Source organism: Cibotium barometz, chromosome 52 (genome assembly GCF_041138505.1).
Source record: "Cibotium barometz isolate CiBa-2024 chromosome 52, ASM4113850v1, whole genome shotgun sequence".
Classification (NCBI taxonomy): domain Eukaryota; kingdom Viridiplantae; phylum Streptophyta; class Polypodiopsida; order Cyatheales; family Cibotiaceae; genus Cibotium; species Cibotium barometz.
Genome location: NC_141097.1, coordinates 23,365,009 through 23,382,792, shown reverse-complemented (window position 1 = coordinate 23,382,792; position 17,784 = coordinate 23,365,009). Strand labels below are relative to the sequence as shown.

General features: G+C 42.0%; 1 protein-coding gene across 6 annotated transcripts in view; it reads right to left on the bottom strand.

Annotated features, from left to right (window-relative positions):
* Nucleotides 1-5,913: 5,913 nt before the first annotated feature.
* The window catches only part of LOC147608970 (lipase class 3 family protein), a 96,176-nt gene continuing 84,305 nt past the window's right edge, over nucleotides 5,914-17,784 (bottom strand). The window contains exons 5-14 of one of the 6 annotated variants that reach the window (XM_086788545.1): nucleotides 15,234-15,352; nucleotides 14,925-15,016; nucleotides 14,734-14,839; nucleotides 14,290-14,444; nucleotides 13,979-14,157; nucleotides 9,077-9,210; nucleotides 8,857-8,954; nucleotides 8,194-8,459; nucleotides 7,455-7,896; nucleotides 5,914-7,157 (exon numbers count right to left, since the gene is read on the bottom strand). In XM_086788545.1, coding sequence (XP_086644671.1) covers nucleotides 7,073-7,157; nucleotides 7,455-7,896; nucleotides 8,194-8,459; nucleotides 8,857-8,954; nucleotides 9,077-9,210; nucleotides 13,979-14,157; nucleotides 14,290-14,444; nucleotides 14,734-14,839; nucleotides 14,925-15,016; nucleotides 15,234-15,352 — 1,676 coding nt within the window. In that variant the 3' untranslated portion in view covers nucleotides 5,914-7,072. Of the gene's footprint in view, nucleotides 7,158-7,454; nucleotides 8,528-8,856; nucleotides 8,955-9,076; nucleotides 9,214-13,978; nucleotides 14,158-14,289; nucleotides 14,445-14,733; nucleotides 14,840-14,924; nucleotides 15,017-15,233; nucleotides 15,353-17,784 lie in introns of those variants that run through there. The other 5 variants (XM_086788544.1, XM_086788543.1, XM_086788542.1 and 2 more) reach the window with 5 other exon arrangements.

Below are 17,784 nucleotides of genomic sequence, written 5' to 3'. Positions count from 1 at the left end.
CACCATTTGCAAAATGTACTCTGGTCAAGCATATGTCAAGAATACAATCCCACTTTGGATCCATTGGCACCATTATTCCTCCACCACGAACAAGTTGGTCTCATGTTGGGGCACCATCGTTATATAGGTCTCTGCAATCCAATGCTTCTTTTCATCCTTGCCTTTTTTTCTCAATCGCATACAATACAAGTAAGGGAATTTGGCATTAGATACACCAAACATGCACTTCAAAGTTTTAAGATCCCCTGCAAGATGCCATTCTACCAAGCACTCACCAAATTCATCAATTATTAACTACTTTGACATCTCACCACATCTAGTAGCTCTGTTAAATAAAGAAAACCTTCAATATCTCATGGTCTTCTTTTGGCACCTCAAATGAGCAAGCTTTGATTCTTAGATTGTACACTGAAGTAATCTGGATGATTCGAGTAAATATTAGAATTCAATGCTCTATTCATGAGAGTCAAACTAATTAGTTCTAGCCCACCGATGAGCCACATGTTGATGCTAGCAACTAAATTCAAGCAAGTAGATCGTCAGGGACAAAATATTGAATGGTTCAAGATCTCGAAAGCAAATCTGGGTGCCTAGGGTGGTGTAATAGAAGATCAGGAAGCAACCAAGGAGAAACAAGACCTTCACTCCTTTAAGTAAAATCAAAGTAGAGATCCCTAATATTCCAAAAATTGCCCACTCTACATCAATTGCTATTTGGGCCTAAACAACCATGCATACATGGGCAAAAGCCTCTTTAAGCTCGAGTAGATTGAAGTCTTATTTGATATAAAGTTTGAATTGTGGGGGTGGATTCAAGGTTTGCAAGATGTGATTCTATTGACTTACCCAAGAAAGAAAAGCAATTCAAGCCCCACACGTATTGCATTTGCATCAAGCTAAGTAATGGCATGCCAATGGCTTTGAGGCTCTATAACTTGGACTAGAGCTTAAGGTTAATGAATAAATGACACATGGGTGTACCAAAAATGTGCAAGTTTCAACACTTCTCATAATTTATTAGTTAGTACTTGGATGCGCTTGGGGGTTCTTGTGATATTTAACTTCATGATGTATAGACCTTTCACAATGTGTGCAGTGATTGGGCTTTATCATCAAGAAGCAGTAAAAATAATTAGCTAGAGAAAGCACGGAAGGGTGTGCAACAACAACTACCCCCGCAATACATAATATAAAGAAATGGTCAACTCGAGACACCAACAATGCAACAAGAGAAGTTATCACACTTGCATAAACGTTGAAAGGTCCATCACGTCGAAGCAAAACTTTGCCACCATGGTAGCATTGGGGATTTATTAAGCACAATGTTGTGCCCTGGTAGGCATGGCTATTGGAGTAATTTGATCAAGGAAAGCCATGACCAAGGAAGTGTCAAGAGGTCCTAAGTGTTTGATTTAAAGGATGTTGAATTAGCTCCACAATAGGCTACATGTCAAGGCTAAATTATGTCATATTGGCAATGTCTGCATGTTAAGGCTAAATTGTTTCGTATTGGCATTTGGGGGTGGTGGGTTATTGGGTGGGGGGGAAAAAGAAAAATTTACACTAAGAGAATGAGAGTTACATAATTGATGCCATAACTCACCTCACTCACTTAGAGAGCATGATATTATTGTCAACAAGGAAAATGTGATGTTGGATATCATTCTAAGGGGTGTGAATCTTGTTCCAACTACGATTATTAAGCTAAAGACATACAAGTAAGTCAATCCCCAACAAGACTTATGTAAAGTTAAATGAGGTAATGACTCATGGATGTTAGGGGCCAAATGTGAGTTGAATCGAGGGACTAAGCAAGGGTTACAATGAGGTAGCATTGCGACTCCAAGTGATGTTGAACGCAAGCATGAAAAAGCATGGACGTCTTTCTTGGAATACTTGGTTTTCTATGTATGCATCCCATGACCGAAATTTGTACATTAGCGAAAGTTAGAAGATACACCTACTTCTAATGGATGCTAAATACTAGATGGGCAACTTCATGAAGAGATGCAACTTTTTTATTAAGACATTTACTTTGTGTTTCAAGGCATGTTATTTTGTCCACTCTTTTTAGTGTTGCATTTTCCTCTAACTTGGTCACATGTGTTTCTAGAGATGTAGTCTCTAGAACATCATAACATGTGTTTCTAGAGATGTAGTCTCTATGAACATCATAACATGTGTTTCTAGAGATGTAGTCTCTAGAACATCATAACAATTTCCTCTAGCTTGGTCACATGTGTTTCTAGAGATGTAGTCTCTAGAACATCATAACAATTTCCTCTAGCTTGGTCACATGTGTTTCTAGAGATGTAGTCTCTATGAACATCATAACAATTTCCTTAAGGAAAGAGAGGCCTTTTCTCATTGTTGCACCACCTAAACTTTACATATTGGCATCCATAATCTTTTTGAAAGCTTCCTCTAGCACATGATTAGGATTAAGGTTGTAGAATGCATGCGTAAGGTTAGGGTTAAGATTCTAGGCTATGAGAAGAGCATTAGTGTTACAAGCTATAAAACCATTGTTAAGATTGCACAATGTAAAATTAGGGTTAGGGCTATATGTTGTAGGATTAAGGTGAGAGTTACATGATGGAAGGGACTAAGATTAAAATTTTGTGTAGTAGGTTTAGAGTGAGGATTCCATACTAACCCGTTCAAGTAAGGGCTGTGAGGCTACACTTACAAACACACATTTTAAAAATGTCTTTTAAAGAACCAGAGGGTTGTATACTAGCCCATTCAAGTTAGGGAAATGAGGCTACACACACATTTAAAAATGTCTTTTAAAGAACTAGAGGATCTATGAGAACAAAAGCTAAGTACACATAATCTTGTGTAGACTAAAGTTAATAGAACATGAAAACAACAAAATCCTATCTACCAAAAGACACAAGGCTTGAATACTTCATATGCCATTCATGTATAGTTCATAACATAAACTAATGACAACACGAGTTTTGCATAAATTTGTGTCCCTGACCAAGATATGAGTCACATTATGATTAAATTTGATAATCGAAAGTTTATATATTATTTATACCATCTTCATATTTTTTTAAACTATATCTTTCGAGCATTGATGTTTTTTAAAAAAAAAAGAGAAGAGAGGAGGAGACCACATTAAGAATGCTATTTTAAGTAAATTAATCATGATTTAGCGACTTATTTCATTAACATTACATCACAACTTTTGTTGAATATAAAGCATCACAAATAATGTACAAGTTCTCATTCTTAATAATTCATATCTACATTTACAACTATGGGATTCCAAAACTCATGTAACTAAATAACTTATCATGGAAATCTTACGCACATATAGTGCAGTCTCATCTTAGCATAGAACAAACTTACATGTGTAACTTCAAAAAATAATAATTAAAAGACTAGTTTTTGGCCCAAAAGGCTTTGAACCTCCCAAAGCAATAAGAGAAGGAGAATGATATCACATATTTGAGCTTCATCACTTTTACTGATGAGATAACAAGTTTGATCTTTTTCATTATCTGCAAGAAGAGGGCATGGAGTAGGCATGGGTGTAGGTCACCATCCTAAGGAAATAGCCAAGAAGGCCATGGAAGCTTGGGCATAAGCTCCGAAAAGACAAGATGTCTATATCAAATGATAAGGTAATAAAAGGTACAATAGCCTAGACCAAGGTCACTTATATAGTGCTTGGCCATTTCACACTCACTTATCAATATGCCCATGCCCCAAATCTATGCTTAAGGGACCCAAGGTCCATGTGCCTAGGTCCATACCCATACACGTGCATGTGCATATATAATTGCTTTATTACAAATTATGCCCTCCTACAATGATTTCTTCCTCGAAATCGAAGGGTGATCATGCACAAAAGACACATACAAAGGCTATATACGAAAGCTAAAAATCACATCCAAAACTAGATGTAAATGTGGACATCAAGGCATATGACCCCTCTTGGATCAAATGGAAAGGAATGTAGTGCAAAGCCGATGATGAAGCTAGCAATACATCCTCCAAGCCGAAGCAAAGTCAAGAAGTTATATGACCACCAAGGTCAAAAGGAAAGAATAACATACCCCCATCGATGATGAAGCTAGCCTCGATCAAATGGAAATTTGGACTATCCAAACTCCAAAAGAATGGTCCTCTATCTACTTGGATTAAATGGAAAATATGGAAGACCAACGACGATCATAAGGCTAGCCCCAGATCCTTCTTTGTTGAAGAGAAGACCAACAACTAGCCCATCTTCATGGCCCTAATGTGAATCCGGCACTGAACACATCCACAGGATGAACTCGAAACTCGTGGGACTGGAATGTAAAAATATCCTAGAATAAAAGAACCATCGTACATGCCAAGACTAGATGTGCCATAGATGCATCTAAATGTCAAGCCACATGATCAAAAACCAAACACTGCAAATGAGAAATTATGCACCCAAAATAAATATCGTGGCTCTGCAAAACATAGGATGGTGTCGACAATCACAAGAACCAAATGCACATAGCTCATAGTCAACATCATGCAAAGTCAAATAAGAATTGATGCCGACAGAACTCGAAACATCCAAGACACAACTCTCTATATCCATGTATGTATATGCATGACCAGAACTATGCATCACATCCTCATGTGCAAATCCCTCTATGTGTGCATGATCCTCCAAGATAAGACTAAGATCAATAGGATCACTATAAACGTCATCATCACTAAGGGTTGACAACGTATCTACATGAGAGAGAAATGGAATCATCATCCATAAAATCCCTTACCCCCAGATTCTCTAAGATCACTGAAGTAATCCTCATAAGTAGGGTCTGTCTCCATCAATAATAGATCTAAGAAAATATCCAAGTCAAATGTGAAACTCTCTAGACCCAGATGAATAATCATGTGTCTCCTATGAGATCTCACCTTAGTAAAACCAACACTACCCTCCTGCACTATACTTGACTGCTCCATACTTGACTGCTCCCACACATAGACTATACCCAAGTGAGCACTTTCAGATACACTATTGAAGCTAGGAGCAATGGTATTGTGAACATCTCCACATACGAAAACCCTAGAAGAATAGCATGTCCTATCTAGCATAAGGAACTCATGGCTATGCCTATAAGTATCCCGAGAATCCACATGTGAAGTATCACTAAACTCGTGTGCTATATTAGACATATAACTAATCGAATGCACACTATCCTTTAACATGCTCCCACGATCACCTAATGTGAAGAAATCCATGGCTTTGATACCAATGCAAGAAAGAGACTACTCATGGCGTATAATAGGCACATGTGTAGGTCATCATCCTAAGACGATAGCCAAAAAGACCATGGAAACTTGGGCATAAGCTCCAAAAAGACAAGGTATCTATACGAAATGATAAGGTGATAAAAGGTACAATAGCCTAAAACAAGGTCACTTATATAGATAGTGTGTGGCCATTTCACATTGGCTAATCAATATGCCCATGCCCCAAATCTATGCTCAAAGGACCAAAGGTCCATGTGCCTAGGTCCATACCCGTACATGTGCATATGCATATATAATTGCTTCATTACATCAGCATAGAGAATTTACGAGAAATGATTTTGGGTGTTACATCTTTGTGTTTTCAAGTGTCTTCACAATAACAAAAGTGATCAAGGCTACACAAGTTGAAGTTGGTTGTAACTAGCCTAGCCTGATTTACCTCACAACTCAGTCTGTTGTTATTATCTATTCAATATGCCTTTCCAGATTCTACTTTATTTTGTACGCTTTTTAAGGAGTACCCTAACAACAATTATGAGTAGCTTACATTTGATTATATACTCATCTTTGTTTCGAGGGATACATGTGTTGCATGCAACCCTTAAAGGTCAAGCTACAAGCAACCTTGTTAAAAGCTAGTTATTAGACCTTTTATAGAAACTCTTTGACTTCAAAATTGCTTTCAAAGAAAAATCCCTAGGTTTTTCTATCATGACCACATTCCAAGGGCTTCCCCAAAAAAAAAAACGAAAAGGCCAATGATTGTGTGAGGGATCAAGACGATGAGGATGTAGAAGATTGAAAGTGGTCTGGGAGGCTTCTCTTGGGAGATAGTGGGATATATGGTCAGGCATCTTGATACACAATGACTGCTGAATGGCAACCACACGATCCTTGCCTTCTCCTTATAGACGCTTGGGACAGCACCCATGATGGCATGCTACCACAGTCATAGCTGTTACGATTTAGCTTTAAAGGAGCACTACATGGACTGAGCAGTAGCTTGCAATTCCATTGATTGGGATATATGTAATAACAGACCATAGTTTTTACCTTAACACTCAAGTTATAAATTACTCCATTGGATAAGCGCATTTTGTCATATGGCAAGAGGCAGCACAAAAAGATATCTTTGGGAAAGGAATAAAGAATTGGGAAAATCTGATCTGAGATCCAAACCTCAGCCTGATAATTTTGAGTAGAACTGACTCGTAATATGCAATTCATGATTTATGATCCCAATAATTCTGAAGCAAACCTCATTTATATGTTGAGAGTAAGCGGTCCCACTTTCCTTGTGCAGCATAATCTTAGAACCCCAACTCTCGGCACATAACAGTCTGCATTTGATTGTTTTCTTAATCTGTCGGTAGACCTTCCTCCGATATAAGGGTCGAACTCGAACCAGGCTTACTTTATTAGGCATGACTGGTCACAACCATGACTGGTCACAACCATGTGTACAAGCCCCCTTTCGGTATCAGGGGAGCCAGATAAAGTTGAGTTAAAGAGCCGTCTAATGGGCAACTAGACTGCAAGGTTGAGAGTCTTGCTTGTTGCCTGTACAACAATAGAGAAACAGTGACGTTTTAGATCGCTTCATCTGCTGCTTGGTGTTCGCGATCTCCATCGATTTTTGATGAGTCTTGCTTGTTGCCTCTACAACAATACAGTAACAGCAATGCTTTAGATCTCTTCATCTGCTGCTTGGTGATCGCGATCTCCTTCGATTTTTGATGAGTTGCATGACATCTTCATTTTGATTGTCCATACACAACAGCAATCCCACCCTTTTTTTATCAATTTGTGAATCACCCTCATACTACACTAATGAATCTGTGCATTCATCAGCAACCTGTGTTGTAACCTTCACATGCTCAAGCACACTGTTTAAAGCATACTGGCACCTATAAAAAAATAAAAAATAAGCATGTTAGTCTTCATTGGAATTGTTTTGAATGGCTGGTAAAACCACTACATGTAATAGCTTTGGTGGTATCTAAGACATTAAAACATAAAAGAGAGTGTGGAAGATCAAAGTAAGTAAACGGCCAGTAAAAACATTACATGTTATAGCTTTGGGTGGCACATACGAACACGGAAGAGAAAGGTGGAGGGTCAAAGAATTGAGTGAGTGAGTGAATGAGTGCCTGCGTGCATGCGTGCGTGGAGACACACACACACACACAGAAAGAGAGAGAGACCTCCATGGCATGTGGTCCAGAAACATTGACGGAGAGATGATGATATCCTGAAAACTTTTTCTGTCCTTAATAAAGGCTTGGTGCTCGCAGCTTTGCTGAGCTTTCTTGCCCCATCCCTGCCACAGATGCCAACTACTTGCTTTGTTGACTGGAACTACATGTACAATTAGCCCTGGCATGAACATCTCACAATGGTTGTCCTCTTCAAGAAGATTTGCACACTCTGTGGGATTCACAGGGGCATCACAATTAATGGGTGCCTTTCCCTGAAGTGTACACTCCTGTGTATGGCATACTTCTCCATTAGTGTGATGATGGGGTACAATATTGTCTTCAGGCTTCATGTGCTCTGAGTTAGGAAGGTGTCTATGCCCTCCTGTATCATCACTCACAACCAAAACTTCCGATTCTTCAGGTACACCATCATAATTACTGTCTCTGCCTGCATTCAAACAAACGTTCTCTGTATCAGCAACCTGATCCTCAACACTAACAGATGACAATGGGACAAAGTTGCCATCATCGCCAGCCAACATAAAACCCTCCACATATGGCAAAACTTCAAGGGCAGCTTCCATGCCCTGTTGATGAATTCCTCTTTCAATAAATTGGCACAAGTCACCATGATGTGGCCTGAACCGTGTGAGGTCGCGAAGCTCAATATTTGAATGTCTTGCAGAGCTATAACTTGACATGTAAATCATGCAACGGCAAGCATGTGAACATAGATAAATGCCACCTTTTAGGCTGAACTTGAATTGTCTGCCCTTGCGCTTGTTAGGTCTACTGGCAACAGTCGCTTCCTTTGTAAACTCTAGATTACTTAATCTGCCGATAGGGAGTGAACCAGCAGGTTGTTCTGGACCAAGCAACTGCCATGCTAGTCTCGTGATTGTTCCAGAATCTGAGCTAGTCTCTGAGGCCAAGGCTTTGACAGCAGCAACCCGGAGACGTTTAATAGAAGAAACGGATAATCTTGAAGAGAACTCGTCATTGTACACAACACTGCAATAGGGGGATGAAAAGACAACACCCCACTCAGTGTCCTTCCTCGTAAAAGCTAAAACTTTCGCCTGTGATTTGTTACATACGTTTCCATTCTCAGATACCAAATGAAACAGACAAAATACTAAGCAAAAGATGCAAGATTCCACCCCCCCCCCCCCCTCCCTCCCAAAGCCCCACCCACCTCACACGTGCTGCCAATGATAAGAACGCATGTAATTCTTAAGATTGAATAATTATCCTGAACATTAAGGGGCTTAAAAGTGGATAATGAGAGTATTTTTTGAGTGTCTACACAATTTAGGATAGTGGGTGGAGCACAATCTGGAGGTGCAAGCACTCACTCTTCACTCATCTGCAATTGGCATGCATGCAAGTATGGTGGAGAATTTTTAACCTTGTTACAAAACTTGAGCATGCATCTGCAGTGGAAGCATCCAAACAAGGCAAGACGCCATATCCATAAACACGCAATTGTGGATATCGTGCATACAGCTGCAAATCAACAGTGTCGTGAGATTTTTGTATAATTACACAATCTATCAAATACTTAACCATAAACACAAAGAGAGGTATCAATATTGGAGGTCTCCTGAAAAGTAAAGTCTTGACATTACCCTTACTGCAGCAAGGGCGGCAATTGAACCACCCAATGAATGACCAACCAATCGTAAAACATAACCTTCACATTCTCCGCCGGGCCCAAGGAGAGAAGCAAGGATGCCGCTATCTTTTTGAGAAGTTGCTGTGTCTTCTGGTCAACCAAAAAACACTCAAAAAACTTCTACAAAAACTCAAAGTCTCCTCTAAGTAAGCCTACTAAGTAGATACACATTGAATCAGGAACATGGGCAGAAATAATTGAATCAAAAACGTCTACAAAAACTAAAGTCTCCTCTAAGTATGCCTACTAAGTAGATACACATTGAATTAAGAACATGGGCCGAAATCACGAATATGTGGCTATTAGACAATGCACACACTCAGAGACACATAATCTTGAAGAGGTCATAATAAAGAGAAGTTACAAAGATGACGATAACAATAAAGACTTTAAATCAAGTCATTTTCTTTTGCTTGGGCAGGCAAAAAGACTAAGCAGATCCACATTGAATCAAAGAACACGGGCCGAAATCATGAATATGTGGCTATTAGACAATGCACACACACACATGCACAGACGCTTGACAAGGTCATATAACATAGAGATGACAATGACAATGAAGACTTTCAATCAAGTCCTTTCCTTTCTCTTGGGAAGGCAAAAAAGACACATAATCAAAACTGCTTAATTGAAGGGGATTCTAAAAAAGAGCTCCAAACTCTAGGGAGGCTTACGATCTGAACTACCTTGGCCATGCAAAACTGCTACATTCTGCTAGAACACTTTGCTTCAGCTACAAACTAAAGTACGCTAAGTTAGTCCAGAGCTTCCTACATTTACTGTATATTTTACTCTGTAAAATAATAGAGCAGCCATGCCTCCACTTGGGATTCGGAGTCTCATGTGTGTGTGTGTCCCTCGAGTGTATGAACCCCTGTTTGTGTATCCATGTCTGTGTGTGTGTGTGTGTGTGTGTGTGTGTGAGAGAGAACAGCCCCTAAAAGGGCTACTGTGCTAGTAGCGTGTGAACCAAACTGTGGATAAGATAAGTGTGCCATGTGGCATACACTAATTAGAGTGTGATATTAGTATGGGTCAATAGATAAGGCTGCAAGCCTACAAAAGCTTTGTACTTGGTAAGTGAACATCACTTCTATCACATCAATGGAATCTATTATTGAGTCGTGCAATAATCTCTCTTGAGCTTTGCCATACGGAGACCCAGAGAGGAGAGGATCTGCCGACTATGCCGCACAGAGGTTGAGACGGAGGAGCATTACATATGCCGCTACGCAATATACTATGAGATCTGCGGGAAGTTTCATTGTTTATTTCGTGAGGGATTCGGTCCACTCTCCAGGATCATTGACTTCCAAGACCAGTGTTGCCTGGGCCTCTTCCTGCTTGAGCTCTGCAGACACAGGAACACCTTCTTGAGAGAACCTTGGCCCCAGCCACCCCGCCCCCTCCCTCGCCAGCCAACCATCACCAGTTTCTTCCAGGAGGTGGAGCACGCCAACATAGTGGATCTTGTGGACCCTCCACGAGCTGCTATGGACCTACCTTGCCCGAGAGGAGTTACCTTGGACCGAGCCTCTGCACTCTAGCGTGCCCGAGACCCTTGACCCCCCCGTCACCCACGATCACCTCATCCACATCCAGGACATGCTCCACCGCCATCGAGCTACCTTTCCACATGACATAGCTAAGGGAGACCTCTCGGCCATACTCATTAGCCCCATGCTTGATATTTTGGAGAGTGGTATACCATCTCCTCGGAGCTGATGGTGCTCTCATGTTTCTATGTTCTGATGTTGCTCTCATGTTTCTATGTTCTTAGTATTCCATGATGAGTTTTCATGGACAGTTTTGTATCACCCCAGTGAGATAGCTATGTTTATGTTTTCTTTTTGTTTTATTTTCCATTCCATGATGAGACATGCCATGGACATTATTGTATCACTTTGGTCTCATAGGCCCATTGGGTCTTTAGTAGACGCTTAATATATCTTTCTTTCTTTCTCTCCATACACACACCATGGATCTCTTTGATCCACCCTAGTTGCAGCTTAGTAGGCCTGTGTAAACCAGTGTCACATGCATGCTCTGACGTCCTGCATGACCAAAGTCAGGTATTATCGACCTCTTGACCAACAAAGCAATAAGAGACAGCCTATGCATCTCTTGCATCCCATCTTCTTTGCTCCTGTGAGGTTGCTATAGGTTGAGCTTGATCCTGCTAAGCACCTCGCCCTCATCTCGTTGAAGTGTGGCAAGCACAATGTTTGGATGGGTGTATCCCCGCACACAAAACCCCATAGGCCCTTGGCCACCAGCAGATTCTTAATCATGAAGCTCCATGTGGAGTAATTGCTCCCGTTGAGCTTGTCCTCCTGTGCTAAAACCCCAAATACATCCCCTGCATTCTGAGCCATTTGCAAATGCCCAAATGCAAAAACAACTGCAAATCTGCAATCACACCTGCAATGTGTATGCGCACTGACCAAAAGACAAATACTTGGCTTGAAGCACACAAATGTTGTAGGGTAACGAGTTGTTTGTTACCGATTTGACAAGTTTGCTTTGACTTTGCAAAAAACCCCAAATGTTGAGATGTGCAGGTAGAGCACGTACAACTAGTGCAACAGGTAGCAGTAAATACAGGCTGGTATAGAGGGTACAACTTCAGGTGGTATAGAAGCAAGTACAGAAGTGATGACGTGGTGGTACGGACCGTACAAACCAGCACTGTACAGACTGTATGGCGCTGATGACAAGGCAACCACAACCTGTATGACAGCAGCTGATGTGAATCGACTGTATGGTGGCTGTTGTACAGAATGCTCACCTGGCACAGCTGTGCGGACAAGTGCGGGATCGCGAGGGAGTATGGATAGGTACATGAACACGAGTATTACAGAGAGAGGGCACCTTCTCAAGATGTGACCCAAAATTAGCTGCAAATTGGCCCAAACCTGAGAGTGCTTTGGTAACTAATGTCCGCCAACAAATGGTTCTTAATCAGCCCTTCCCAAAATGCCTTCATATTGGACCCAAAACTGATTATAATCGTGTGGAAAGCAGTCAAATGAGCTGGTCAACCAGTTATAACAGCCACTTTTACTGAAAAAAGTATATAAAAAATCAAGGTAAAAATTAACACCTTATTCAAGATTCAATAAATATGCACACGCACATCAGGACTCTTCTTCAATAATAAGCTCAAAAAAATTCCAATGCATGCAAGCGTGGATTTTCAGCCCAGCACACATGCATGCACATGAATATGATATTGTCAATGCTTGTGTATGCTCGTGCAACCTTCCATGCAATTCTTGCATGACTGCACATGAAATACTGTACTGTCATAGGACAAAAAATTGGAGCTAAAAAACTGATTTGAAGTGACCAATTAGCAATTGGTGACCACTGACTATTGATAGAAATTGACCAATTTGTGGCTACCTCTAACCCATACAGGTAAGCACTTGAATTTTCAACAAGTCAAGTCTATTTTGATCAATTAAAAATAAAATTTCTCAATTAAATTGAATTTTGCTGCAATTCAGTAATCAACTCTTCAATAATCAATTTATTCATATCCCTAACAGGACAAGCTTAGAGATTTAATCCCAACAAGCTGAATATTCACATCTCATAAGAAACATGTCTGTAAGTTCGAAATACTCATTAAACTAATCACAATTTTAACACAACTATGGACAGACTAGCTTTCATACCAACTTAAATCAAAGGTTTCATACCTCCAACTCCTCATTAAGGCAGCTCCTTATCCAATAGTCCAATTCAATAGAGATTAGCAGGAACACACCGCCCAACCATAGGTCCCCTCAAGGAACACCCCTTAGCAGGGATTAGGCACCAAGAGCACAGCATCTCCTTGGTATGAGATACATGTCCCATACCACGCAGCCCCCACCCAGTCCAGGGTGTCATTACAAAGATCTGGCTAGAGCGCATAGTCAAGCTTAGATCTCTGGATGACTACCAATCCTCATTAGTCAGTTATGATAAATGAAATACAACCTCATATTTATAGTCTAGGTCTCAAATCACTGCTATAAGAGTTTGTCCTCCTTGGTATGAGATACATGTCCCATACCACGCAGCCCCCACCCAGTCCAGGGTGTCATTACAAAGATCTGGCTAGAGCGCATAGTCAAGCTTAGATCTCTGGATGACTACCAATCCTCATTAGTCAGGTATGATAAATGACATACAACCTCATATTTATAGTCTAGGTCTCAAATCACTGCTATAAGAGTTTCTCCTTCATTGAAAATAAGGGTTAACCCTTGGTTAACTTAACCTCATTAATAGCTGGCCCACATTGTCTTTAGGGAACATGACAGCCACACAATCAGCAGATACATAAATAGACAAAAACAACAAATGAAAAAGTAAAGAAAGCTAGTGTCTAGCTAGGCGTGGATATAGTTCTTGGTGATGGAGCACCTCCTGGATGGAGGAGGCAGTCTTTCTCTTCAGTGAATGCATAGTGTGGATGCTATCACACTCCTTAAGGATGTGAGGGAAACCATGCAAATATCTAAAAAGGCTGGGCAGTCCAAAACACTGCACTACCAGTTTCCCGTGCTCCAAGAGAAACATATTCTCCGTATCCTTTATAATTCAGATCTTCCAAGTCTCCTAAGCAAATGATATACGCCTGGCCGAATAGCAGCTACTGTGCGAATGGAATATTGTGGCACTGGTTCTGCCAAATAGCAGCAGAAAGCTTCCAGGTTGGGATGTAGTGGCAGTCTTGACGATTGTGACATTGTTGCTAACGAAACGCACGCACACAAAGAGAGAGAGAGAGAGAGAGAGAGAGAGAGAGAGAGAGAGAGAGAATGCATTCTTCAGTTAGACCTGATTCAAAGTGAGTGCATACCCATTAGTATGCCAAGGCCATTAATGTCGATACTGGTGGAACTGCTTTCAATTTCATTTTCAGAGACATTGTCAAGCTGCAGAGCAAGCTCTCTTGCTGCCTCAATGATACCTTTATGTGCAAAATGTGGCTTTGTAGAAAGAAGATGCTGCTTCAAGGCTTTAGGAAGTTTTTCACTCCTGAAATTTTTGCCATGCAGGGCCAAAAGGCCGAGTAGTTCAATTCACTATAAAAATCCCTTACAAACAACCATCACTGGCACAATCAAAGCGCATATACCCATATGCTTATGGTTTTGGCACAGCACTTACTGTAGAAGCCCACGCATATCTGACTCCGTAAGCATTGATTCTCTGCCAAGGCCATCTGTCAGGAGGTCCTCCGGAGTCTCGGTACCACGGACAGCCACTACCACACACTGAAGCTGATGCACAACTATCACAAAATAGGCGCATTCCCGTTTGGCCTGCATCAATCCAAACCACAAAACAACTGTCTATGTAGGGCATTCTCGAAATGCATACAAGTCCATAAAAAACAATAGTATAATAAATATGTATTGCCACTGCAAGGGTCATCTCACCATTTACGGAGACTTCTGCCAGGACAATAAACATACATGCATACATGTACGTATGTGTACATACATACACATGTCCCCCCCCCCCCCTACCCCCAAAAGAAAACACACACACACATGTATGTATATATGTGTGCATGTACGTTTGTATCTGTGCATATATCCTAAAATTTACCTGATGAACCCGTCCTTTACGAAGGGCTTCTGGGGGCAGTTTTGAATGTCTCAAAAATGCAGCAGCATGACCCCTCCACCAATTATCTCCATCTAACTTTGGCCACCTGGAACATCTCCGTATTTATATCACAAGTCAGCCATAAATTCTTCTGCCCCTCGATCAAAAAACAGTGCATGATTTGAACTAACCTGTTCCGGTTCCAGGGAGTGAGTACTCCTTGGCGATGGAGCCAAGCGCAAGGGAATAGCAACAGATTCCTGCCAACATCTAGTAATGGTCCCTACAAAAAATTGCCATACAAACTTTATGAGATCGCCAATCAGAAAAGTTGACACACATTGAGCAATATCGAATAGACCAAATCAGTAACAGCATCTGCTAATACGCATACCATCTGCTACCATTTTTAAAAAAATATTTCTTGCATTCACCCTCAAATAGGTACATGCAACCACTCTGCAGGAAAAACTTTCTTACTTCAGCTCCTTCAAACATACCGTGTAAGCAGCTACAGCATAAGGATGGAGAATAGTTGCCTCTTCGATGACAGATGTTGGGGCAGGACACTGATCTGCAGTGGGTTGTGGGGGGGACTGCAGCTGTAAAAGTGCAAGACCTGCTTCAACATACAAAGAGGTAAGATGAATGCTGCATCTTGAAATGATGTGCAGATACAAGGCATACATTTTGTCATCAGAAGGTGTCAAAGATGGTATAATCATTTGTCAATAAAACTTATGGAAGTAAAGCATATCCAATTGTTGAGAAAAGTGGTGCCAAAGTGTAGAGCACTAGGAGAACGTACGTACGGATCGATCTGTACGGTTTTTATTTTCCCCGTTTTGTCCTTCTGTGCGGCGTGCCTGCGTCTTGCATTTGGACTCTGGAGGCCGTACGACCTGAACCTTCCAGTAAGGACCAGCCGCCATGCTCTCTCTCCTCTACAGTCGCACTCTCTCTCTCTTCGCTACCGTCGCCGCCGCCTTCTCCCGGGGCCGCCCCTGCTCACCGCCGCCTCAGTTCACCTCTACCCTCACCGCCCCTGTTCGCTTCGCGCCTCTGTGCGTAGCCGCCCTCTTTGTTCGCCACTGGAGCCCAGTACGGCTGGCAATATGCTGGCCCGCCCCCCTTTCAACACCGACCCTTGCTCAGGCCCCCCAGGCAGCAACATAACTCTCTCTCTCTCTATGGATTCCGTTGTTATTGTATGCTGATAATATTGTGCTGATCTCAGATTCTCCAGAGGGGATGCAGCGTCATTTGGATGCATTGCACACCTTTGAACAGGACAGTGGATTGTTTGTTAACCTTGGTAAAACCAAGGTGATGGTGTTTAACACCAAAGCACAGTGGCTTAGGAGGTCAGTACCCACCTTTACATATGGTCAGGAGACAGTGGAGTATACAGATGCATATATTTACCTTGGTGTGGTTTTCAGTGGCCCACTATTTTCCTTGAGGAGAGCAGCGGAGACCAGATTGACCAAAGCTTATGCAGCATTGGGGAGACTAGAGAGGATGTGTTCGCAGGTTCAGTTTCAGGAACCTCGAACAAAGCTCTGGCTCTTTGACACTTTGGTCACTTCAGCCATGCTGTATGGAGTGGAGATATGGGGACCCTCAGTAGATCACCACAACCGAGCTGGTAGCACTGATGGATGGAGACATATGGAGAGGCCCTTGGTTTCTATGATTTCCCGGATGATTAGGGCCAAGGCCTCCGTACCACATGATATTATCCGTACAGAGATGGCTGCTCCCCCATTGGTAGTAGAGGCACTCACTCGATCAGTCTCCTTTATACATAGCACTTGGGCTCTCCCTAGAGACAGATATGCTCGCTTAGCCCTAGGATACCTCCATTTCAGTACTCCCTGGATGCACCCTCCCTCTCTCTCACACGGGCAGAGATTACCAGACTTATCAGGCAGGACTTGATTCAGCTGGACACTAGGAGGACATGGGTACAGCCGACACAAGAGCTTGGTACGAAGATGGCTTTCTATAGAGATCATCTTCTCCAGCTCACGCAAGATGGGTTTGTGATTAGACCCAGCTACATGGATACTCATCTTTCTCATGGGGTACGGTGTGCTATTGGTCAGATGCGCACATCCTCACACCAGCTAGAGATTGAGACTGGCAGATTCAGAGGAGTACCAACTGAGGCCAGGATTTGTCAGCTATGCCAGATGGAGCCAGAGACAGAGTTACATTACATATGTCACTGTCCAGTATATTATGAGATACAAGGCCATTTTCACTACCTGTTTAGAGAGGGTTTCGGACCACTTTCTAGAGTCATGAGATACCAGGATCAGAGATGCCTCGGATTATACTTGCTGGAGCTTCGTAGACATAGAGAGGGTCTCTTGAGAGGGAGGGGATCAGAGAGGGAGAGACACCTACAGAGGCAGATTACAGACTTCTTTCGACCAGAGATAGAGCAGTCATGCCAGCAGGCATTGCAGCTAGCCCCAGAGTATAGCCGCACTAGAGGTACACTGATTGATCGGGCTATAGAGCTGGGGCGGTCCAGGCGCCCCAAGATGAGAGGCCCATCTCGACACCGGCGGAGACTACAACAGAGGATCAGGACCATACTAGCACGGCATGGGAGACGTCCAGTCAGAGTACTCACCATGGAGGACATTGAGGATATCCGCCATCGACCGATGAGAGACTTCTTTGGATAGTGATGTGTATGATGCTTACCTTTGTTGCTGGAGTTTTCCTCCCAGATGTTTTCCATTAGGAGCTCCTAGTACCGTACTTTTCCTCATAGTTATTTCAGTTTCAGTTAGTTGTTTTTAGCTTTTCTTACACAGACATTGTATCAGATCCACCAATTGTTGTAACCTTTTTGGTCTCATAGGTCATTTTGGCCTTTTGAAGACGTTAATATATCATTTCATTTTCTCTCTCTCTCTCTCTCTCTCTCTCTCTCTCAGAGCCTCAGCCCACCATCTGTGGACCGTGCATTGAGCTCTCAGCCTCTCTCTCTCTCTCTCTCTCTCTCTCTCTCTCTCTCTCAGCTGAGCTGCCCAC